Raw genomic sequence first — 25,435 nt, forward strand, 5'->3', positions numbered from 1 at the left:
CATTCAGCAAAATGTAACTGCATCTGAAATTCAGACAGCTATGTGCCTTTTGGTTTTCACTAATATTCTCAAATCTTTGTAACCCAAATGTTATAAAGGCAATTGAACTTCTGTTCACAAGCTTATAGTAGAATTGCTGCTCTCATCCTAAAAGCATACCATAAGTAAAAGTCTGACAAGTTGAGCTTTGCTAATTGTGTCCCGGTAGTTGGGAGAGAGTTCAAGTATTGAAGTCAGGAAACTAACTCTTTACTAAGCTGTATGATTTGGGTCAATCTGCCTTACTTTTCTCAACTAGAAAATAGGGGAAATTATCAGTGGAATACTTACCACCACAATTTTGTTAATGAGGATTAAGTTAAAAAAAATCACAAGTCAGTTCCCAGTTTACCATGTGTTTCCTGCGCATCCCATATGATACCAATTTGACCAGGAGTTCTCCATGACTTACCTAAGGCACACAGCTATTAAATAGCAAACTGGGACTTGAACCCAGCTCTCCAGCCTCTAAGTCCAGGGATTTCTCCACTAATTCACAAATAATAAGGAAGCACTTTGAAAAACAGAACATACTATAGACATGAACAGTATTATAAAACGACCCATTTTAACTGAAAAAACTTGTCCAGCTATTTTAAGTGACACTTGGCAAATACCTATACAACCTTGACCATCAAATCAGAAAACAATGATCTTAGAATTGCAGAATGGTTTGATGCCTTTTTTGATGAAAGGACCACCTTTCATTTTTCAGTTTGTGTATTCTATCTACTCTCTATGTGAAAAAAATCTACTTTTAACATTGGTTGCCTATATATAACCTATTGTCTGGTAATAGATACGTATCTACCCTTCACCATTTCGAATATATGCATTTCTCCAAAGTACATCATAAAGTGAAATTCCATTTCTTATTTCTTATTTTTCCATCAGCACCCTTTCTTAAAGATAGGTTCCTCAATGTAAAAGGTAGAAGCTTTTTTGTATGGGAAAGGCACCTGATTCTCTGGTGTTGACATGATCAGTGGTCATACAGGGTGGAAGGAATGCTCAACGGAACCCTGTGGCCCTGTTTTTCCAGGGCTCATGAACTTTGGAAACTGAAAGAATTAATTGCCTTGAGCAGTTTTGAAAAATTGCTTCTCTTTTGGGCTATAGGAAAATTCAATAAATGGAATTTCATTACTATGGATGGAAAAGTCAAGTAAACTTCTACATTACCAATTCCTAGTGGCTTTCAATTCCAAAATGGCAGTATTTTAAATCAATATTTGTTGATTACCAATTATTTACAAAAGCTTGTGTCTTAGTTTCCCATATCTATAATTAAAAATCTTATAATGAGTTTACATTTTAAAAGCAGAATGTACAACTTTAAGACTTTAAGATCAGGTTGAAATGACCAGGTTTTAAGATTTCATGCAAAAACAAGAAGACAAATAAAAAGAAAATTCTCTACCTCTTAAACATGATTTTTCAGCTCATCATCTTTAAAGCAGCAATAAAGAAAGGATTCAAAATACATCCCCCAACTATGATTTCAACCAGCACAAGTGAATTTCAAGTCCACCACAAGGAGGTTTTCTCCATTAAGAAAGTTCATTCTGGCTCAGTTGTGGTGCAAATCACCAACCTCTCCACCTTAAATAGCTCCCCATCGCTTGAAAGGCACAGAATAACAGCTGAAATTACAATGGAACTGACCTATGCACACATTCTCATCGTCCAGCTGTGCAGAAGCGTTTCTGAAGTAGCCCAGCCTGCATAACTCACAGTGCTGCCCTCTAGTGTTGTGTTTACAGCTCACGCAAATGACTGTGTTTAGCAGATCGATATAACTGCATCGATTGGAGTGGCCGAAGCATTCACAATCTTGCAAGGAAGAACAGAAATGTATACAGAGTGTATACAGTTGCAGAGTATCGGCACACTACATGCTCAGATAAAATGAGAAGTGGAGAAAAGATGGCGGAATGGCATTACATGTATGTGATTCCACATGACACATGGTGACCACAGGTGGTTGTGACTGGCATGGAAGTAGCATCTGTTTCAAGCAGGAGAGAAAGGTTGGACATTCAGAACATGATCCGAGGGTGTTACTTCTTGGCAGACAGTATGAACAGAAGCATTTGCAGGTGTACACCTTTTAATATTTGGGAAAACTTGTTTCCATTGATGCAAAAGTCTAATTTTTGCACATTAAAAACTTCACTGTCTTTGCATCACTTCCTTCATTTTCTCTTCATATTTGCAGTCTTAAAAAAGGAGGAGGAAAGACTGTCAGCATCTAAGGTCTGAGTCTGCCATCACTCACGACTCCTTTGTTTAGAGCCTTACTATCATTTGTGTCAAGATAGTAACTCAGTCAGAGTTTCATAGAAGAAATCATGGCAAATTTAATACGAGTCTAGACAATTAAACAATTGTTTATTTTTGTTTCTTCCAATTGGTAAGAAGAGAATATGGCTTTTTGTAATCCTTTCATCAGGCCAAATCTGCATGTTTGCTTATGTGTGAGAGAGAATATAAAAAACAGGGAGATTATTGGTATGAAGAGAGTGTGCTTAAGATTTCCTTTTCTTGCAAGTTTTAAGCTAAGTCTACTCCAAAATAAGAGTCAGGCAGCTGCTGTACCCTTAGATTTCCCTTTGTCTTCCCAAAGCGTTGGAGGGTTAGGGGTGATGGTGGTAATTAGACAAGGAGTTGTGGGGAAGGGTGGAGAGTGACTCAGTTGTCTCTCTCTTGTATCTCAACCAAAGCAAGTTATTAATCTAATTCAACCCTTTAAAAAGAAAAAAAAAAAAAGCCTCTACTGGTGCAGTAGTTATTAAATCAGATAGAAAGAAAGTGTGAGAAGTAACTTGGTGGGAAATCTGTTTTGTCTTCTCAAAATATGGGGGTAGGCCTAGCTGACAATTATAAGGAAGGTCAACTATGAAACTGCAAAACCTTGTTTGTCTAAAAATACCCCTCTCAATAATGTCTGGCTTTTATTTTATCCCACCAGGAAGCCAAAAAGTCACTATTTGAGCCCATTCATTCATGCAATAAATAATTTATTCAGCTGGTCTATGTGTTAGGTACAATGTAAAGTGCTGAATTACCCTTTTGCCCCAGAATAAAATTTTGAAAGCACTGCATTTAATGACCAGAGTAAAAATGAGTGTCATCAAAATGAATAAGGAAGAAGGGTGATTGGATTTTTATTTTAAATTAACATCTGCCACTCATCAGAATGGTGTGGATTCATTTATATGACAGCCAGTTATTACAGCAGAGTTGAGGGCAAGGTCCCAACAGAATGAAATCAAATTTGGATAGAAGCAGAGGAGGACATTGGAAACAGTGAAGACTGGGAGATACTCAGGAATAGGGTTAGCACCTTGGAGACCCCAGATGCTTAAGAGAAAGGCAAGAAGAACGGGAGGTTCCTGAAGGCAAGACCATGTGTTTACTGCAGGCCAGCTTTGTCACTGTATGCTGGTGTACTGGGGATGCAGAGTGGGGGTGCGGATTCGTAGGAACCAGAGAGAGGAGAGTTCTGGAAGGAGGCCATATGGGAGGTGGGGTAAGATAACCCTGCAAATAGTCTAAGTCATGCCAAATTAATAATAATAACAGCAACAAGAAAAATAATAAAATTACATATCAGCAAATTAAATTCTCTTAGAAGACAAACATTTCACCCCCACACATTATATCTCCCTGAGTTCAGCCTAGTTTAGGCTGGCATTTCTGACTCTTTCAGAAACCCGAAGGGCTTCTCCAACTTTCCTTAGTTGAGGGTTTGGAACAGGGAGAATCTTTCTGGCCTGGAGCCAGCCCAGAGTAGTAGTTTCAGGGAGGAGACCCACATCTCAGATCTAATTGCTTCCCAAGGACTTCTTCAGAGCTGCCTGGATTTCCTGAGGAGTGGGCACGCAAGGCCTCAGGCTCTCCCTCTCTAGAAGATGCCCCTAAGTGGTTTTTTCTCTTCACTCCACCCTGCCCTAGGTTAGTACTCCATGCACCTAATGCAATTAATCCAGATTTTTTTCAAGAGAACCTTTTTTGTACATAAATTCATCCTAGGAACTTTTCAGAACCACACAGAAGTTAAGTTCTTGTTGTCAAGATGCTTGTTTAAGGTAAGACAAATGTGCTCAGATAACTAGAAAAAAACAAGAGGATGTGCTAAAACACACACACACACACACACACACACTCAACAACACACAGATACACAAAGTGATATAAGGAGAAATTCATTTAATGAGGAAAATTAGGAAAAACTAACTTAAAATTGAATCTTCTATGAGGGCAGGTAAGGTGTATTTTTTTTTAAAATAAGGAGGAAATGAGCATTTCCGGTGAGAAGAATAGAGTGTGTGAAGACATGACATGGGGGAACAGGCGAGAACAGGGCTGGAAAAGTTCCATAACATGGTTCCTTTCTGGGTAAGATCTGCCCAGCAGCCAACACTACATGCTGGGCTTCACCTGACAAAGCTTTATCCACAAAAAAAAAACACGTCTGTAGACATTCAAGTTCAATAAAGACCCAATCCATGTTAGAAACTCACTGTTACCTACTATTCTTTGAATGCAATAAACAATATACATTTATATGACATTAACTATTTGTTTCTGGGTCTCATTTGAAAACCGATTTATCAATTTTGACAGGAGATTTAAATAATATAAATTATAGAAATAATTTATATACAAAACCGCACACAGCTAAACACTCAATATTATAAGCCTGTTTCAGAAGATACGTGGATATTTTAAATATCTTTAGAATCTAAGAAACAAGCTAATAGTAACTTTATTCCTTTAAAACTTCTAAGGTTCTTCTGAGACTTTGATTAATCTGTCTTCTCTGGCCATGGTATATTTGAGAATGCAAAATGAGAAAAAGATATTTGAAAGGGGTTTTAAAAACAACAGAGCACTGTATAAATTCAAGACATTTCAAATGTAATTATTAAACTTCTATATTACTTTTCAGTTTTCTGTTAATTTCCCATTCTTTAGGAACTAGTCTTTTCACACAGGCACAGAATCCATGAATGATCATTAATGATACAGTTAGAGCTGCGCAATCTTATTAAGATCCAGAAGGGATGATATTAATAGTCCATAATTCATTGGTCCTCTAATTCACTTACCCACCATTTCATCCTTTCCCTTTTTTTTTTTTTTTTTTACAAAGTATAGAGTACATGGCCCATCCTTATAATCACTTCGTTTTATGTAGTCTTATCTCCCTCATCCCCAAATTCCCACCCTCAATTACAGACTCCTGGGAAAATCTGATCCTGGTTAAATCCAGTCCTCTACTTCTCAATGTCTATACCCCAGCAGCTAAATGTGGCTGGGCCTCTTTCCAACTATTTCAAAACAAGTCTCACTTTAACTTCATGACCATAAACTTCAACAGGGCCCTCAGAGCTTTCTGGCAACCCTTTCCGAATCAGGGGGCTTCTGGGACACCATTCTCTGTTGGTTCACTTCCTTCCCCACCTATCACTGCTTTTCCGCCTCTTCTGCATTTTCTTATGTCTTCTCAAATGTCTGAGGGCTCAAGCCTTATACCTATTTGTTCTTTAGGCTAACCCAGAGCTAGGGGTTTTTACCCAGCCTCATAACTTTATAAAGCATCAATATACTCTGTGTGTGTGTGTGTGCATGCTGAGTTGCTCAGTCCTGTCTGACTCTTTGTGACCCCATGGACTGTAGCTTTCCAGGCTCCTCTGTTCATGGTATTTTCCAGGTAAGAACACTGGAGCGGGTTGTCATATCCTACTCCAGAGGATCTTTCTGACCCAGGGATCGAACCAGCTTCTCCTGCATTGGCATGCAGATTCTTCACCACTGTGCTACCTGACTTTTCCAAAATAGTTATTTTCAGCCTAGACCAACTTCCCAGCTAGTTGGTGAGACTTTATCCAAACTGATATATGCAACTGCCTCCTTAATGGCTCCACTTAGACATTTAATAGATATCTCAATTTTAACATGTTCAAAACTGAGCTCATGGGTTATCCTTCCCAAATCTGCTACTTACATAAGCAGCCAGCCCTATATTTCGATAAATGACAACTCCATTCCACCAACTGGTTTGATCAAAATTCCTGGAGTTGTTCTTGACATAAATCTTTTTCTCATTCCTTTCCTCTCCCCCCATGACCAACCAATCAGCAGATCCTCGTGACTACTCTTTTAAAATACATTCTACATCTCACCATCTCATCCTTAGTACTTGGATTACTGCTGTTGTTCTCAAACTGCTTTCCTGGTTTCCATCCGTGTGATGGTCTCCCTCACACGGTAGTCAAAGTAACTCTCTCCAAACTTAGATTAGGTCATGACATCCCTTTGCCCATAATCCTAATGACTTCATGGCTAATTCAGAATAAAAGGCAGAATTTCAGTTCATTTATTCCCAATTGATATGGCCCCTGGCTTCCCAGGGATTCACTACTGTCACACTCCTCCTCGCTCTCTGTACAATGCCTCCGTGTTGCTCTGCAAACATGCCAAGCACTTCCCCAGGGCCTTTGCACTTGCTGTCACCTCTGTCTGGCCTATTCCTCCCCTCGACTTCCCTGTGAATTGCTGCCTCACTTTGTTTTTAGGTCTCTGTTCAGAGAAAATTCTGTGACTACTCTATCTGAAATAATAGTCCCTGACCCAAACGCATTAATTGCCCCCTCCTCCTATTTAAATTTTTGGAGTATTTCGAGTATCTGAAAATTATGTTAAAAATTTCTCCCTTATATTTTGAATGTAAATACATGCATGCAGAGTGTGTCCATTTTGTTCACAGATGTAAACAGAATTCAACACATCGCTGAGCATATACTAAGTACTCAAAATATGTTGAATGAATGAATCAATGAGTTAGTGAATCAGTGAGGATCCTGAGGCATCTTCTTTTACAGAGGAAGACACAGAGGAAGGTTATGCTTAAATTCATTTCAAAAACCATAAGAGTCTGGCTATATTCCACATATTAAAGAGTTCAGAAAAACAGCAGTCATATATCAAGCTGTAACTGAGTTAGTAAATATTTTAGCTGAGAGTTGACTATATGTCTATACAGATCAATTTCAATAGGAAAAAGGAAATTCTCAAAAAATTGCTATGGTTTTACACAGCTTTTCAATCTCAAATCACACTGTAGACTCTATTTTATTTTTCAGGTATGTTTTGACTACTGTTAAAGCTAAAACATTTGCGTAGTGTGGCATAGCAATGCATTTTGATCGAGAACATCTTATACCAGGGGACAACAAGAATGAGGCCCAGGCCTGAAGAATATGGCGCTGAGTTTCTCAACCTTAGCACTACTGACATCTGGGGCAAATCATTCTTGGTTTTCCTAAATGTAGGCTATTCCGAAGCATTCCTGACCTCTACCCACTAGAGGCAATAGCAACTGCCAAGGTGTGACAATCGAGAGTCCCCCGGGGGAGCAAAACCCTTCATCTGACATACATGACATCATATAAGGCAGTTACGATGATATGTTACTTAAGAACTGGCTGATGCATGTGTTATAAGTTGTTTCAGTCATGTCTGACTCTTTGTGACCTCATGGACTGCCCCCAGGTTTCTCTGTGCATGGGATTCTTCAGGCAAGAATACTGGAGTGGGTTGCCATGCCCTGCTCCATGGGCTCTTTCTGACCAAAGGACCGAACCTGCATTTTCTGCAACTCCTGCATTACAGGTGGATTCTTTACTGCTAAGCCATCCAGGAAGCCCTAAGAACTGGCTAGTTAAGAGCAATAAAAGCTAGCAGTGTTTCAGTAGAAGGAGAGTTCAAAGTTGTCAAAGATTAGGAGAGAACCAAATCTCTTCTAAGGTTTAAAGACTTTCTGACTGGAATTGGCTGGGGAAGGCCTCGGTAGGTAGGAGTTACAGAAAAAAGGTTAGAGAGAAAGAATGAAAGAAAAAGAATATTAAGACTGGGAGGAGGGTTAAATGTCTTGGTCTCTTCTTTCTTACTATTCCCCATGTTTCCTCCAGTTCCATTATTATTTTACCTACGTACTGTAATACAAGATACATCACAGAATGTAAGATAATGTACCCTGAACGTGGCATCAGTCAGTCAGTCAGTTCAGTCGCTCAGTCGTGTCCGACTCTTTGCGACCCCATGAATCACAGCACACCAGGCCTCCCTGTCCATCACCAACTCCCAGAGTTCACTCAAACTCATGTCCATTGAGTCGGTGATGCCATCCAGCCATCTCATCCTCTGTCGTCCGGTTCTCCTCCTGCCCCCATTAATTTTGGGGCCAAGTGAGGAAAGCTTATTCAAAGTCAGAGCTGGTGAAAATTAATTTTAGTCACTCAAAAAGAGAGGATATGGGGAAAAGACTTTAGATAAACGGAAGGTGAAAGAATTATAATTCTTAAGAAGCGTTTTCCCTTCACTACATTAGCAGAGTCACCAAGCCTCTAGGGGCTACCCCCAGGCAAGGGAATAAAGTGGCTGCAGCATTTTCCTGGTTCCTACCTCACCCCCAAACCTGTCTTGCAACCTTATGTAACTTTTGAAGCCCTTCCATATATATTATTTGATAACAGTGTGGATTATCCTATGATAGCTCTAATTCACTACGTGGCTTCTTCTTGTCTGTGGAGATGTGTTCAGATCTCATTAGTGCCGTGACGCCCAAGAAACGAGAGATTCAATAATGCAGGGTCAAATTTCAGGTCAAGAGGCCTCTTGCACATGCAGTCTCTGACATGACAGAAAAGAGAAGGGTTCTGTAAAAGTTCTAATGGTTCCTTTCTCCTTCACCTCCTTGGTTTCTCTGTGGGTCTGCCTATCGCAGGCAAGGAGCGACATCACTTGGGTGTCAATGACTGCAGTATGCTATGCACACATGCCCAAACAGGCTTGACAACCTATCAACCTGTGGCTGCTCTGTTCCTGAAGAACTTAGTTCTCCAAATTTCAAATCCATCTGGATTCCCCTCTAAAGGGCACTGTCCGCGTTTGCTGTGTAGAAGCACATCGTGAGGAAAGGTTAAGACATGGTTTAAATCCTGTCCGTTTCCCTTTCCCGTCTTCTGACCAGCTTTCTCCTTTACTGTATATGCCGCAGCAGGACCCGTTCAAGTTGATTAACATCTGGAAAGTGATTTGACTCTTTTCAGTAAGGAATAGGGAAGCTATTATTATCATTTTCACCAAGTGGGTCAAATCAAATTCATATATTGTTAATAAATACATTTCTTTGTAAGAGATGTTTTATGAAAAACAAAAACAACAACCTCCCCCCAAAAGAAACATGACATGTACCCAACAGTCAAGGATGGAAAACAAGACACCTGTCACATAGGACATTTAAAGGAAAATGGTGAAATAAAAGCAGGAGTCTTTATGTTTCCTGAAAAATCTTCAGTCTGTGAAGATGTGATGACAGATGCCAGCTGGAATGGGCCATTCATGAGTCACAGACGAGATTCTGCTCACTTTCATTTGAAGGAAGTAATGTAACTATTATTTTGGGGTCATAATCAATGCTAAATCCAGTGTAGCTCTTCACTGGTATTTGTTCAAATTCCGTTCAAACAATGTTGGGAAGTGGAAATTCCAAGGTATGTCATTTGTCAAATGGGCACCATACACGAACCTACCATTCTGTTCTCATGAAAAGCATCCTTGAAACTCACTGTGAGTTTCCTTATTTTCAATGCAAATGAGTAACAATGTTAATAGCTCTAACATTCATGTTCTAAACAGGAACCTAAAGTGTTGTAATTCTGATTCACACATTAATCTTTCAGAAAACAAATATTGCAGCATTTTAAATTTGCAGCAGTCAAATTTCCAAGTGAAGCTTTTTTTCCTCTTATGACAGTACTCAGTACTATTTGATGCATTGATCATTATCAATCAACATGCCTCACCAATAAGCTGATGGGTACACTTCACAGATATTCCAGATTCATACAGTGCAATGTTTCACAACACATAACACCATGAAATCACTGTATGAACCCAAGAATTCCTACCTCTCTTGTGGTTTGCAACTTGAACAGAAGAAACTGTTGACAAAGCTAATTTGGGAGCAACTGGATAGGTTTAAAAGAATGAACAGCACATTAGAAACAACAGTGAAACGTTCAAATTGTAATTACTTATCATCAACCCACTTGAAAAGTAGTCCTAAATGAAGATACTATTTGTATCTGTTGCCTCTGGGAGTTTATTTCAATCACAGAGAAAGCTTGTATTTGGCTGAAAATGGTTTGACTTTGTTGTTAATAAAGTTTGGAAGCTTTATTTTCAGATGCAAAAAGAATTACCATTTAAATACATAATCCAGTTATGCAGATTATTTCAATAACATTATGGATATTAGGATCCTCTATTGTCTGTTATAATAGTAGTTGAGTTGTTGAATTAATTAGTAACATCATTAACTCAATTCACCATGTCTTTCTCTCTGTGTAACAGTAGCCCACCTGCATATAAACCAGTTAGATTACTTTTGCTGAACTGATTAGATATCATAGAACATAGTTAACAATGGTCAACCATTTAGCAGAACCTGGATCTCAGCCTCAGAGTCAATTGGACTCTGTCTTTCAAAAATGTAGTCTTTTCCTGACAATTGTTACTTTTATGATACCGGTTTGTTAATGGCAGGAATTTTTAAATTTGCCTGCTTTTCTTTTTCAGTTATTCATGAACAGTCACTTGTGAAAGTAGCAAAAACAGGATAGAGCTTGATGCTTTCTGCAGATGTTGATCAGATAAATTACACCTGCACAGAACTGACCTCTGACAGAAAGTACACTTTTAGCTAAAATTTCAAGTTCAAGCACTGTATTCAACTGTGCACCTCTCAAATAAATTTATTTGAACTCATTATCTACATTCTAAAAACTGCAACTAGTATTAACTAAATATTATTTCTGAAAGCTCTTAGTCTTGTGACACTCAGAAAATGTAGCAAAAATAATAAAAGGGTCTCTTTCAGGTTTTGAACAATGCATATCTTGTTCAGCACAAAACTCAAGTTCTCAACAATGCATAATCTTGTTCAGCAGAAAACTCCCTGTGAAGTGTGAAGTCTTAGATCCTGTCTTGTATAATTTGTTGAGCTATGAAATTCAATGGGAAATACTGAGTGACATTTTACTGAAGATGCTCTCATTGAACTTGCCAAGGAGCAATGCCGCTAAACCTCCCCACAGTCTTCATGGAGTTATACCAATGGGGTGAGCTTGATCTGTATTTCTTCTTCCACATACGTATGTAGAAACTTTAAAAAAATCATTTGGAGCAGATGATTAAGATAATTCTATTTGCTAGTAATGTATGTATCTAGGACAGTCTTGATTTCATCACTCTGATCAAGGGCTGAAAAAGCAGCCCTTCCAATTTGACTCCTCAACAAATTGCTAATATATTTTGTTTTGCTTAGCAGCTATTTCCTGGTTCCTCCTTTTGCTCATTTCCTCTTCCATCTGTGTTCATTAGAGCTTAAAAGGAACATCCTGCATATAACGAAGGAAGGTGGAAGCCAAAGATGTGCCTTTTTGTGTGTGTGTGAGAAGAAAGGATGCAAAAGAAGGCAACTTTCTATTAATATGAACTATTTGTACATGTCTATATGTATCTATAGGCTAGATGTTAATGTAATTTTAACATTACACTGCATCTGATGAATTTGATTGGCCAGTTTTTAAAGGTCCTATTTTTTCCTGTGTAATCACACTGCTGTCTTCAGTTTCCTTTATTTATTTATTTATGATGTGAGAAGTTAGAAAATAATTACTGCTCTAAGGACAGAAAGAAAACAGGTTGTTCTTAATCCTAACAGAAATTATTAATTGATACAGGATTAAAAGAGGGAAAGCCTCGACAGAGGAAATACACTAGGATGTAGAAGGGAAGGGGAGGGGAAGGGGGGAGAGAACGATCCAAATTCCTGTCAATCAATATGGAATCATAGTTTAAAAAAAAAAAAAAACAAACAAAAACAGGTCTCTTAGAGGTTGCAGTACTGCCTTTCCCTATTTTCCCTGACCTTCAATACAACTAACTACCAGTGAGTTTACTTAAGCAAAGCAAAAGGGAGACAGCGGAAGGACACCTGAGCCACTCAAAAGTTTTTAAGAGGTATTATTTATACTTTCACTGTGAGGGCAACCAACACTAGACTTCTCTTGGGACTGGCTGGCATTCAATGTAAACTTGATAAAGGTCTTATAGCTTCTGTGCCATCTAATCTTTTCTACACTTGTTGCTATAATATTTCTGGGACACTTCATATTAGAAAAAAATATTTGAGTTATGATTCTTTCGAAGGCATGGCATTGATGATAATGCTCTTATATAGTGTTTGAAAAAATAGAATGTGGGATTTTCCCCCTAAACATGTGGGATTTTATATCAGTAGGAATTTGACATGCTCCTACCTTGTTTTGGGTTAGAAACCTCAAGGGAAGAAATATTCGGCCATTTCCTATTAAACTTTGGAGGATCTGTATACATCAGGAAAAATCAGGGTTTGTTATATTCAGCTATAATATCCTTTGGTTTAAACAGAAAACTAAATGGACAAAGACACAAACCACACATCTGCTTTTTAACTTGGCTGTGATGCACTTAACACAACATGACTCCCACACCAGACAAAAGCAAGCAATTGATGATTCCCAAAACATTGAATGGACATTAAATATATAGCCCGTTCCCTAACAAAGCTATATGCATTAACTTTTGAAATAAAGTAGAGTGTTCTTACAAATAACTAAATAGGGACTTCAGCAATTCAAATCATTATATAAAGCTGCTGCCTGAAACTGGAAGATAACGGGAAAGAAATAATTTCTCACTTGAGAATTCCATTCTCTGCAATTTATATTTACAGATATGAGCTGGTTACATTAGTCTTCAGGAGAGATTATTTAGGGTATGTTTTAAGTGTGAGCCATTATCTCTGCAAAGAAGTGGATTTATTTCCTATTTGTTTTTATGCAATTTCTCAGAGAAAGAAAGAGAAGGATTACTGGTGATTCTGGCTTAAGGAAAACAGACCAGGGTATTCTGATCATATCTCAGGTTTGTATGTATGGGTGTGTATATATTTTCATGATGTTTTTAACTGAAAATATATCTCTAAAGTTTTTGGTTCCAATCCAGAAATAATGATAAACATTGTTAATTTAAGAATTAATGTCTTTTTTTTTCCTTAGATTCACCCATGTTTAAAAAAAAATGACTCTGGAAAACAGGAAAATAGCCAGATTTAGGATTGAGTGCTTTAAAACTATTTTTGCTAAGGTACCTAGAGCACAACTATTACAGCAGCCATTTCATGACTCACATCTGCCATTCACTGAGATCAGTTCAAAACTACATTTCTAGTGTGGTCCTTTGAGGCCATCCAAGTCCACAAGGAGAGTTCTTGCTTCTAAACTCCTATAGCATGTGACCTCCTGTGTTCCTTATTTTTCATGGATATGTGGATAGGCGTAAGTTTTAATATTGCTACTTTAAATTTTATGTTTATTTCTTGTCTTTGTAATTAATTTGAATCTCTTTGAGGAAGGGCAAAGCCTTCCAGAAGGCCTCAGTAAATATTTAATAACTGAGTAATTGATATCAAGTGGCTGCTGTTGCTGCTGCTGCTAAGTCACTTCAGTCGTGTCTGACTCTGTGCGACCCCATAGACGGCAGCCCGCCAGGCTCCCCCGTCCCTGGGATTCTCCAGGCAAGAACACTGGAGTGGGTTGCCACTTCTTTCTCCAATGTATGAAAGTGAAAAGTGAAAGTGAAGTCGCTGAGTCGTGTCCGACTCTTAGAAACCCCATGGACTGCAGCCCACCAGGCTCCTCTGTCCATGAGATTTTCCAGGCAAGTGTGCTGGAGTGGGGTGCCATTGCCTTCTCTGATCAAGTGGCTAGGCTACTGTAAACAGGTATTATCAGACTGTTTCCTCCATAATTAGATTATAGTGAATCTTGCAAGACATGGAACTTTCACTATAACTTTGGCTTTTTAATATTTATTAGAAAAGCTGATCTACTGTTGCTCTGTGTGTATGTTATATACATGTAAAAGCAAAGGGTTAGATATTGCTGTATCTTCAAAATTTATGAATTTTGAAATTATGAAAAAAGAATGAATTCTGAAATTAAGAAAAAACAATGCAATAATTTTCCACATCTGTAGGTGTTACTAAATAAATAGATATTTGGTAATATGTAGGCAAGATATGCAAGTTATTGACTGAGTATTACTTTCCATGTGAGTACTTTGGTGATGGGGAGAAATGGAATTAACATAACAAGCCTACGTGAACTGTGATAGTCACTTTGAAAAACAAGTGATTTTTAGAACTTGTTTATTTAGAAAAAATTTCAAATCACTGTTATAGTTTTATATAGAAAATATATTTATATATATTATAAGCATCAAATTAGGAACAATTTAGTTCTCTGAAATGGTTTTCTCCATCTTTTTCTGTAGGAGAGGTAAATATAGGTCATATGTGGGGGTGCTGCTTGCAAGTTTAATGTTAAGTATTCAGTGGCTTGGTTTACTTGAAGTGAAAGTAATACTATAATTAATCATTTTGCTAATAAGCTCTGCCAAGAAATTTTAAGTGAAGACAAAATTTTATACTAAACCAATTTAGAAGTGAGTTTGAAAGTTAACTTTATAAATTAAGTTCTATTCCATATTCTAATATAATAAATATTTGTTTATGCCTATATTTTATATTTATACTCTTTTATGATTTTCCTCCAGGATACTGAGGTTCCATATTGAGGATCTTCTTACATATATAAAAAGCGAATGTAGGTGATTCTACTTTTGAATTGTTAACTCCTTGACCTGTATGAAATTATCAAGAGAGACACCTCAGTTACAATCTGATCCCTACCTAGAAGGTAATTTTCTTCTGTATTATGCACTTATGATAGTATCTTGGGGAAGAGGAGAGTGTAGCTTTTCTATTTTCTTAGAAATACAGACTCTTTTTTCCAAATGATTTTCATTGGGTGGGATGCCTAACCTTCCTGAAAAATAAAAACTCACAACCACCAGCACTCACTTAGAAATCCTAATCTAATCTATACATATCTCTAGTGGGACAAAATTTTATGTGTGATATCTCTTCCTCGGGAGGAAAAATGTCTTGGAAAAAAATATTGAAATGTGTGGAGCCTTGACTCCTATAGCATGGTACTGTCTATACATGTTTTAATATTTGTTCATCATAGAATTTTCAAATTTAATATCTCATCTTAAAATTTTGAATTTTTATTTTGTCCTATAACTGCAAAGGCAAGTAAGAAAACTTTAAATCAGCTAGCTACTCTTTGGCTACTCTTGTTACTCAAAGATACTGGCACATACAAATATTCAATCAATATTCAATCAATAAACTAACATTTAATTCCAAGAAGTAAATTAGGCACATTGGAGGGTAAGTTAATTGTATAATTAAGACAAATTCTATGTTATCATATTCAATTCTAATAAAAGTACTTGCATAACATGAAGCCTCTGAGAATTTCTAGCCAGTGGCCATTGATTTCAAATAGTTAAGAGATTGCAAACAGAAAAAAAATTACAACACATCAAAGCATTGGTTAGGTGAACTATTGGAGAATTTTAAAATTTCATTCTTTCATGAATTTACTAAGGAGTATCTTTGTGTCCATATGAAGGTCTCAAAGTGTTAGTATATTGCAAGGCAAAAAGTATTAGGAATCAGAAGTTAAAGGATCTGCTCCCAGGTCTGTTAAGTAGTTGTCAGGCAGTTAATTCCCTGGACTTCAGTTTCCTTATCTGTAAGGTAAAGGTGCTGGATTAAAAGATGTCTATGTTTTCTCTCAGCCATTAAGTTCTATCGCTCCAATGGTTCTTTTATGACCTGGCAGTGTCACGCTGAAATTCATGGAAGGATAAAGCCCACTGGAATGAAGAACATGTTCTTTGCAGAATCTAGGGGATTTAGGGGATTAAGAATCCCTTGTGTAGAAGGAAAAATTATTGCTACACATTGTAACTGTGGACCTGTGACTGTCATAGTGAAACCCAGTCTGGAGTTGAGAAATTATTACTGAGGTAAGGGGAAGGATTATCATATGTGTCCAATGGGATTGTAGATGGCCAATCCTTCAAAAATAGCCTCTTATGGAAATTCCGAGTTCTCAAGGATCCTGATCCCACAAACCTGGAAAAATGGACTAAACACGTCTTAATGATCTCAAAAGACTTTAGCTTGGTGAATATGGAGACCAAAGATTTCATACACCAAAACTATCCCTTTTACAAAGAAAAAGAATATCTGAAATGCCCATGATATACTATTACTCTATCGTCATTGATAAATTTTCAAATTACATCTTTGGGAAGCCTGGGCAATATCTATTGAGGGCAAATTTATTTAAGATATGCTGCATGTAAATAGAACGAGGACTGGATTTAAATTCGAGTTTTATCACTTGGGCAAGTTTCTTAACTTCTCTGTGTCTAAGCTTTCTTATATGTAAAATAGAATAATGCTACCTGCTGGCTGTTGTCAAGGCTGAATGAGTTAATATTTGCTTGTAATTGTAGTGAGCATTCAAGAAATGGTGGCTTTTTTTTTTTTTTAATTGAAGTATAGTTGAAGCACAGGGCTGCCCAGGTGGCACAGTGGTAAAGAACCTGCTGGCCAATGCAAGAGATGCCAGAGATGCAGCTTCAATCTCTGGGTCGAGAAGATCCCCTGGAGTAGGAAATGGCAACCAGCTTCAGTTTTCTTGCCTGGAAAAGTCCATGGACAGAGGAGCGTGGAGGTCCATGGGGTCACCAAGAGTAGGATGCAACTGAGCACCCACATAGTTGGTTTTCAATGTTGTGTTAGCTCTTATTATCCTATTCAAGGTTGCTGTTGTAATAAAAGATTATTGTAGCATAAACAGTTCTTACTAAACTGAAGTAGAGGTTATAATGTGCTTCCCCTATTTCTTGTAACCTTAACTGTTCCCAAAGCAAGTGATTCAGATATATAAAGAAGTTTATTTAAGATACAACTTACTTTAGGGAATAATCTGGTTCTAGGGCCTCCATTGATTAATACTATTGTCCAGAAAGCAACAGAAATTATTTTGGAATACTGTGGGAAAGGGTTTATTTTTAACACAAAGATAATATGTAAATTTCCGAGTTTCTTTAAATTTAGGAGCACATCAGTTTAGCCTATTAATCAAATATACATCTTGCCTGAATTTCTTTTTTTTCCCCATTAAGGAGACTCAGAAAACTCTTACATGACAATTTGGTTTGTGGCACTTTAAAGAGTCAGAAAAACTGAGATTCTAGTTATAAAAATGAGGCTTTGGAAGAAAATTTTTCTTCTCTGTGCCCCAAGGAAAGCTCGGCACTGTAAATTGGAGAGAACTGGGTTAGAATTGCTAAACTTGACCATCTATGGCTGACACCACAGTGAATCAAGCTGAAAGGCAAGCCTGAACCAGAAGGTTAAAAACACTTCATTTACATCAGAAAGCCACTGTCTTCTATCTTACTTGTACCCACTTAGCATGAGTTACAGGCAGCTTCCAACTCATTTTGTGGAAACTCTTTAAAACCAGAGTAAATTGTGACCATGCTTTTCCATGTCCTTTTCCCCTTAAAATAGTCTACTGTGTAGTAATACATGAGTCATTTAATTACATGAGAAGGTGAATGAATTCTAGAGTCCTAGATTGGAAACTGAACATTGAACTAGAATCCTGCCTTGGCTACTATCCAGATGACTTTGACAATTCAATTAAGCCTTAGTTGCATTGCCTATAAAATGATGATGTTGTATGAGTGCTCTTCAATTTTCCTAAAAACACTAATTTTTACATAATGTTTTGGTTCTACAATACGGTGGGAAGCAGGGTGTCACGATGGATATGAAAAGCCACTGCCTGAGAGGATGTTAGTGAGCCTTCATTAAACATTCTCCTTCCAGGAGTGAATGAGGAAAACATCGGGTGGACACAGAGTCACGGGGTCCCTTTGGATTTGTAGTTATTGCTCTTGTTCCTCAGTGGGTTTTGGAAACATTATTGATGTCTATAAAGGAATGCATAGAAAACCCTAAAGCTCTTCATAAAGAACCCCTAGGGCCTTGGCGTAATTTCACCATCTTTACAGTAAGCTGCCTACTCTCAGAAACACAGTGTCATTAACCTGCTGGGGAAGACAAAGTTTAATGCGATAGTGGTAAGTCTGTCCTCACGACAACACATAGGATTTTGTTTGCTTGTTTTAAGCAGCTATGTCAATAAAACACTTGGAATTTTTACTGTCATAGAGTATGTACAAGCAGGTTTCACAACATGCATAGCTAAATTTCATGAACTATCCCATGTTCTATAAATAACATCTCACATTTCCCCTCTTCCTCAGCTTTTTGAGGATGTTTATCATTGATGGTGGTAGAGGAAGGGCACATTTTAATGTGGTTTCTGTTGACCACACAGTAAGGTATCGAAAATGAACGTCTGTTTTTCTTCAGAACACTAAAATTTCCCACACAGAAACGGGCCAATGTATTAGACAGGAAAGAGTCTGAGGTCGGAGTCAATAAATATACAAATTCTCTTTCTAACCTCTTCCATTTGGTATACCGTTACCAGAACAGCCTTTGGAGTCAGACAGGCCTTCCTGGCCATATTATATCTGACAAGTTACTCGGACACTTTGAGCCCGAGAGTCACCATTTGTAAAATGGAATTCTGTAGACATGTGGGGACATCTCCCAGGAAGTGGAACAGTTAGCTGGCCAGCTCCCTACTGATATTCCAAGAAGACTTTGGTGATACCCCACTCTTCATTCACAATTACAAGTTTGAGAAAGTTCATTATAGGCCCTTTCAGAGATCTTGGTAAATCTTTGCTTAAGCTAGGAATTTTCAGATGCCCCCACAAGGAAATAACAGCAAAGGTATAGATATCAGCTCACACTTAAAAAGTGGCTTGGCATTCTAAAGACATCTGGGAAAAGGCTAATATATGAAGAAAGGCAGATCTGATAAAGGTGGGCAACTGCTGTTTGCTAAAGATGACTAAACCTCTCAGATTTTTTTTAAGGTAGGTGCTACTCCTCCACCCCCTGCATCATTGGAATATTTAATTTATTCAAGATTAAAGAAGCAGCTATGTCCTAATGTTCATTCAATTTTAGGATAACTACAAAGGTTTCATGAATGCGAAATGCTAGTTACACAAATATGAAATGGATCTGTGATGAGAATACTGGATACATGATATAATAAAGTCCCAAAGGCATTTCACCTGGGACCTTAGCTTTCCTTCAAGAACATCAGCAAACAGATCAAAATTAATGTAGCACACCATACAATCTGCCATATAGCCTCTCTAGTCAGATCATTTTTTTCTTCATTATATAAAACCTAATTATCTAAAGGGCAATTCAAATGAAACTTTTATTTGGGGGATTTAGAAGTATTAAAGAAAAGGGAAAAAACAAACAAACACTGCAGCTCTCTGGATAGCATGAACAAGATTACTAATAACCCTTGAGGGGGGAAATGATTAACCTTGTTATTTTCCTCACAGTCCAGGCTTCTACAGTAAATAGGTACTGAACAAAATATATTTGGATGCTGTACGGGAAACAACTTTTATAAGGTCTCCAACTGGCATCAAATGTTTTCAAGTATGAAAGCATCTTTGAGCTTTCTCAACAGGCTGATGGATCCCTGCAGGTACCACTTCCCTTGTTTAATGGTCCTACCAATTAAATCAAATTAGAGATGAATTTTTAACTCTGTGATGAAGGCAATGCTCACTATAAGAGAAACAGGAAAGTGGAATATTTATCTTAAGTAAATTGTTATTTCAAATTGAATAGCTGAAGAGGAGGAGACAGCCAAATGCTTCCATCAATATTTTACACTTTATAAAACATGATGTCAATCATTTGAAGGTAATTTACGAAACAATGTACGCTTGGGTTCATAAAATGTCAACATACATCTTTTCTTTTGTTGCTAGTCTAAGAAATGGCTTTGTTTATTAAAAAAATTTCAAGTTTTTTTAAGTTGTGTTTCCTGACATGAGTTTTCAGTGGATGATCTACCTTTAACCTCTGACATTTTAATCTTTAACCTCCATCACTTGCTTTTTAGGTGATAATCCCTCACACAAAGCTACTTTGCACATTAGGCCAACTCTTGTTATTCTAATTACCATTTTTTATAATAAACTGTTCAGAGTAATTTGTGAAATCACTTGCTTTTCAGGACTAAAGATCAGATAATATATGTTATAATGATTAGTTTATCCCTTAAACAAAAACATCCACACCAAAACAAATATTAATTTGGATCATCAGCATCAACTAACATTCACTTGGATAAAACTGTGAATGTTTACTTATAACCGCATGATACATTTTACATTGAAAAAATGAAACTTTAATGAATTACTACTGCATCAAGTAAAGAAAAAACAGAGCTCATAGGCTCAAATGGCTACAGATTTATTTTGGGACTCATTAATTGCTGACAATATCACCAATAATTTTTCAGCCACAGCCAAAGCACATCAAAATGACTGAGTTTTAAATCAAGTACCTTTGGGATGATTGGGAAATCTATTTCCTAACAGACAACAGCAGGTACAAATGACCTTAATGGGAAATCTGTTTCAAAAACATTTTTAGCAGATGATCGGAAAGGATGACCACTCTGTCCATGCATTTGAACCTTAATATAGGTGTTGACAGTTTGAAATCTATACTGAAAACTATCAGGCCTCCAAAATCTTTAATCACTGTGTATACAGCAAATGTATGTGAACTTACGGTTACATACATCAATCAATAATTTATGTCACAATATACATCATTCATTGTCCTTGATGATGGGAATGTCATGAGTGTTATATCTATTATCATGGCATCTTTCTACATACTTGGTGGAATTACGTTCATTGATTTCTTCCTTGAGATAAAGGGAAAAGCCCTGGTAAATGCCCAAACTTAGTTGAAAATCCAAGTGGATCTCTCTTTTCCGGCTTGTACCTTGGAAACTATTTCTATGCCCTCTTGAATAGGCAGGGAGTCATCTATGTATGAATTCTTGCCCACTGGAGAGTAAAGGAATCCACCATTGCACACAGAGAACACCTTATAAGTCCTTATAAGGAATGTGTAAATGCCATTGAAGCAGGCTAGAAGATACAATCATGTTTGATGGTTTTATGGCAAATCTCTTCACTTTAAAGCCAGGCAATAAGCAAGCTAGCCATATGTGATGCTGGGTGACCCCTGGAAGTGCTTATACCATTTGCCTGAGAAATCTGAGGAAACACCCATTGCACTCCTAGCAGAACAGCCAGAGGCATCACGAAAGCACAGAATAAGCTATCACTTTGTTTGTTGGAGGGTTTTGGTTAGACATTAAGGAGTTAAATTTTCCTAGTTTCCTGAATAAAGGTTAATACATTTTCCAAAGGCACAACAAAGCATCCTTTCAGGTCACCACTGATTTCAAAATAAAACAAAGCAAAATAAAACTGGAATTTCCTGATTCAGTGTGTAAAAGGTCAACATCTGCTGATGCTCAAAGATGGGGCATGTGGTGGAGGCGGCCGAATGAGATGTCAAGTGAGCAAAACAGTCAGAAATTCCATGCAACACACAATTGACACTTGGAACAGAAACACATCCCAACGCCAAAGAACTACTTTCCGTTCATCCATTTCTGAAACCTTTGACAGGTCAGATCACCATCTGTCTCAGCTTGCTTCCGTTTGGTTTCCTTTTGCTCCAAAATGCATGTACAAACACAACTGTCAAGGCCTGAAAGGAGCACGTTGTGGCGTATTTATGAAGATAGGCAAATGCCACGGGAGATACGGCAGCAGAAAAACTAGACTATTAGAACCGAAGCTTTCACTTGCAAGTTTGTACCACTGACGTCATTTCAACAAGATCACAAAGAGGAAGCTGTGGCATTAGGCTGGTATCTAAATGAACGTGAACACTAGTTCTATTTCTGTTTACAAAGTGGCTGATGTTCATTGCATTTAACATGTCTAGTGATTAATAAATCTGTGTGTAGTCCTATTCACAAGCTTAAGTAAACTGGGTTGATTTAAAAACTGGAAGACCTGACTGTGCATTTATAAGAGGCAAGAAGTTATTTTATCCAAATTATGAGGATATTGCTTTTTAAATGGTTGTTGTATATTGGAATACTCCTACTGCTGTTCTTTACCCTTCCATCACCCTGTTGTGGCCCAGCATTTATGACAAAGACTGGGTTAAACTCTAGTGAAAATGCGTCTTTTCACTTACAGTTCATAGTCTAGGCTCCCTCAGTACTTTATTTCAAATCACTTATTCAGTAGCTATTCAAAGGTTTTAACCATCAGAGAGAAAGGGAACAATATTTAAAAATATGTGAGATTTGGCTCTGAAAAGTTATGGGACATTTCCTTAGTGAGCATTTTAAGCTTGGTGTTGGGATGTCATTGCTTTAAATGTAAAGAGGGAGCTACAGCCTGGTTCTCTCATGGTATCTGGTAGAATGTCTTTGTAAAGGTACTAGAGAAATGTTCAACAGAATGTTGAACTTCTCTTTTCAATTGCTGATATCTCTACTAAAACATTTCTTGCAGGAATTTCTAGTAGCCCCATTCCTAAATTTTGCATGTATTTTTTTTATATCCCTTCTCTACCAAACTTGAACCTAAGTAGTCAGGAAAATATGGATCATTGTATTTTAGGAGAGAGCAATGGACATATTGATTATTTTCTTTCCTTCATTTCTCCAGAAAGACTAATGATCACAAACCGACCTCTTTCAGGCCTTCACAAAGGCTAAAGTTTAATGCATTAATAAAATTCCTTCTCCCTAGTTTCATAGTGATTTCTTTGGGCTAACAAATATGCCTAAAGCATTCACTGGCATTCATTCTCTGCTTTCCCAAATTATGGGAGAAATCCATATACAGTCCTCGGGAGAGAGTTCCATTTGTTTGCTGGTTACTAAGTATGGGTAAATAGGACTGTTCATATTTTTGCTAAATGAGTTACAGTTATGTAAGTGATTGCACCTCTGTAAAGGTAGCCTTCATCAAAAATAGTCAGAAAAGCTGTAGCACTGCCATATCCATGGAGGAATTCTATACAGGTAACTATTTCATCTGTGCTTTCACCATATCTGTGCAGAGAACAAACACAACAATTCAATTCACAAAGGAAATACTCTCTTACATCAGAAATGGACACTGGGAAAATAGATCTGAGGAGCTGAACAACAAAGCCAAGCTAGCCTAGACTTGGTTTGTGATTTTTTGTTTTTGTTTTTACTTACTACCAATACTGGAAATACTGGGGATACCTGGAGAGAAAGAAAACAATAAAGAAAAACTGTTAGTCATTTATTAGTAAAGGATATCTTAAACATCATATAAAAATCTTAGAAACTTAAACACTTGATTACATTCATATCATCAGAAAATTAACACACAAAACCCCCAAACATATATCCAACCACTGAAACCATTTCGCTTATTCTAGAAGTCCTTTAACTTATCAGAGTCGGGAAATCAGCATTCATCTTTAACAGCTGGCTCAAGACAGATTCATGACATCGAACATTTTGTGCTTACCTATAAGGTTAGTGAACATTTGTATGTGGTTCAAAACAGACAGTAAGCTAGGCTTGTGTTCTGGGCACCGAGCACCAAGTATACAATGTATGTGCCTGTGCAAATATATCTACATCATGCCATCTATCTCTTTAAACGTGTTGAGATGCATGTGTTAGCAGTTGAAAGGCACTTGTCGTTTTATTTGATTAACTACATATAACCATCATGTTCAGTCCTCTTTTACTCGTGAGATATGTGGATTAAGCTCTGTAACAGAAAGTAAATTGAGCAGAATGCAGAATAATTCAAGAATACATTAGGTTGTATTCACATTGACCATGGGCTTCATCAATTTTTCAGCTTCTGCTTTCGTTGTCAAGCTCTGCTAAGGTGGTGGAACCATTTCAGAATGTGACTGAAGATGTTATAAACGTGGACATGAATTTAGTTGTATCCAGATGAAAACTCCTAGCCAAGATCAGGGGCACAAGAGCCAGGCTATCTCAGATCGAGGCTTTGCTCTTATACTCACTGACTGTGACTTTGGGACAAGTTGCTTATGTTCTCTGTGGCTGTTTTCCACCTGTTAGAGTTGTTGCAAGGATTATAGATATATATATATATATATTTAATATATATATATATATAATATATATAATTGAAATGCTCAAAGCATTGAGCAGGTAGTATGTGCAATAATCAACAATTTTTGCTATGATTACTATTATTGATTTAGTTGGTTCATCAAACAAGCAATACCATGATAGACACTATAAATAATAGTCAAGGATTTATATCATTTCCACCAAATCCAGGCAGTGGTATGGGTGAGAGCATGAGTTGGGAATAAGAACTAAGTGAGAGTCATGCTTTGCAACTAACTAGCTGGGTGATTTCACATAAGTTCCCAGCCTCTCTAGGCCTGTTTCCTCATCTGGAAGGGCTAATAATATCTACTGCACAGGGCTGCTGTGAGAATTGAATGAGATAATCCATAAAAATGTCTGACACATGGTACACAGTCAATAAATGATAGCTGTTAATGAGCTGTTCAGGCTTGTTCTCCACATCACTAAAGTGTGCTAACAGGTGGTAAATGTAGGAATCATTAAATTTCTATTTTAGTATTTAATCTTTGAACAACTGCCCTCTGCTTATCTTGACTAATCACTGTACCTTACTCAGAGATTTCTAGCTTTGTATTATTTAAAACTGAGAGCTATTTTCCTATTTCTTAGTAGGGAGGGGAGAAAGAGAAATTAAAGCTTACCATGTTGTTTAAAAAAAACCTGGAAGGAATGAAATCCTGTTTTCAGTTATTAGATACATTCAATGTATGTTGATTTTAAATGCACAGAGCTTATGATGTTTCAGCTTAATTACTGATCACTGATCAACCAAAACTGGAAACTTAAACTTTAATTTTCATGTTTTACTTTGTCTGAACTGAATTTCAAGCTGCATGCGATTTCTGCAAAGGACTGCTGGATTCCTGACCCAACATTTCAGTACACCATCTTTGCCGCATTTTGACAGTGACTTGGTACTGAATCTTTCTTTTTTTTCTTTCTTTGCAAATCCCCTGTTGAGTGAGATACGATGGCAGCATCATAATTTTAGTAGCAATTGCAGAAGCTCCAAATTTCCCCATGATTGAAAATCCGGCTCCATTGCAAGGAACTGCTTTGCCTTTGTAATCCGTCAGAGAGAATGGAAGTTAAGATGGCAGGAAGAGACTTTTCAAGTGTTTTCAAACTTGCATGGAGGTGGAGGGCCATGCATAATGCAAGGCAAA

The 25,435-nt window shown here is 37.3% G+C and overlaps 1 protein-coding gene across 10 annotated transcripts in view; it reads right to left on the reverse strand.

The window, feature by feature from the left end:
- NTNG1 (netrin G1) overlaps positions 1–25,435 on the reverse strand; it is a 369,174-nt gene that overhangs the window by 57,485 nt on the left and 286,254 nt on the right. For 4 of the 10 annotated variants that reach the window (XM_027536349.1, XM_027536354.1, XM_027536348.1 and 1 more), the window contains exons 5-6: positions 23,361–23,387; positions 1,705–1,872 (exon numbers count right to left, since the gene is read on the reverse strand). In XM_027536349.1, the coding sequence (XP_027392150.1) occupies positions 1,705–1,872; positions 23,361–23,387 (195 nt within the window). Of the gene's footprint in view, positions 1–1,704; positions 1,873–10,019; positions 10,080–12,434; positions 12,501–23,360; positions 23,388–25,435 lie in introns of all 10 variants that reach the window. The other 6 variants (XM_027536356.1, XM_027536352.1, XM_027536357.1 and 3 more) reach the window with 3 other exon arrangements.

This window comes from Bos indicus x Bos taurus, chromosome 3, assembly GCF_003369695.1.
Source record: "Bos indicus x Bos taurus breed Angus x Brahman F1 hybrid chromosome 3, Bos_hybrid_MaternalHap_v2.0, whole genome shotgun sequence".
Classification (NCBI taxonomy): Eukaryota; Metazoa; Chordata; class Mammalia; order Artiodactyla; family Bovidae; genus Bos; species Bos indicus x Bos taurus.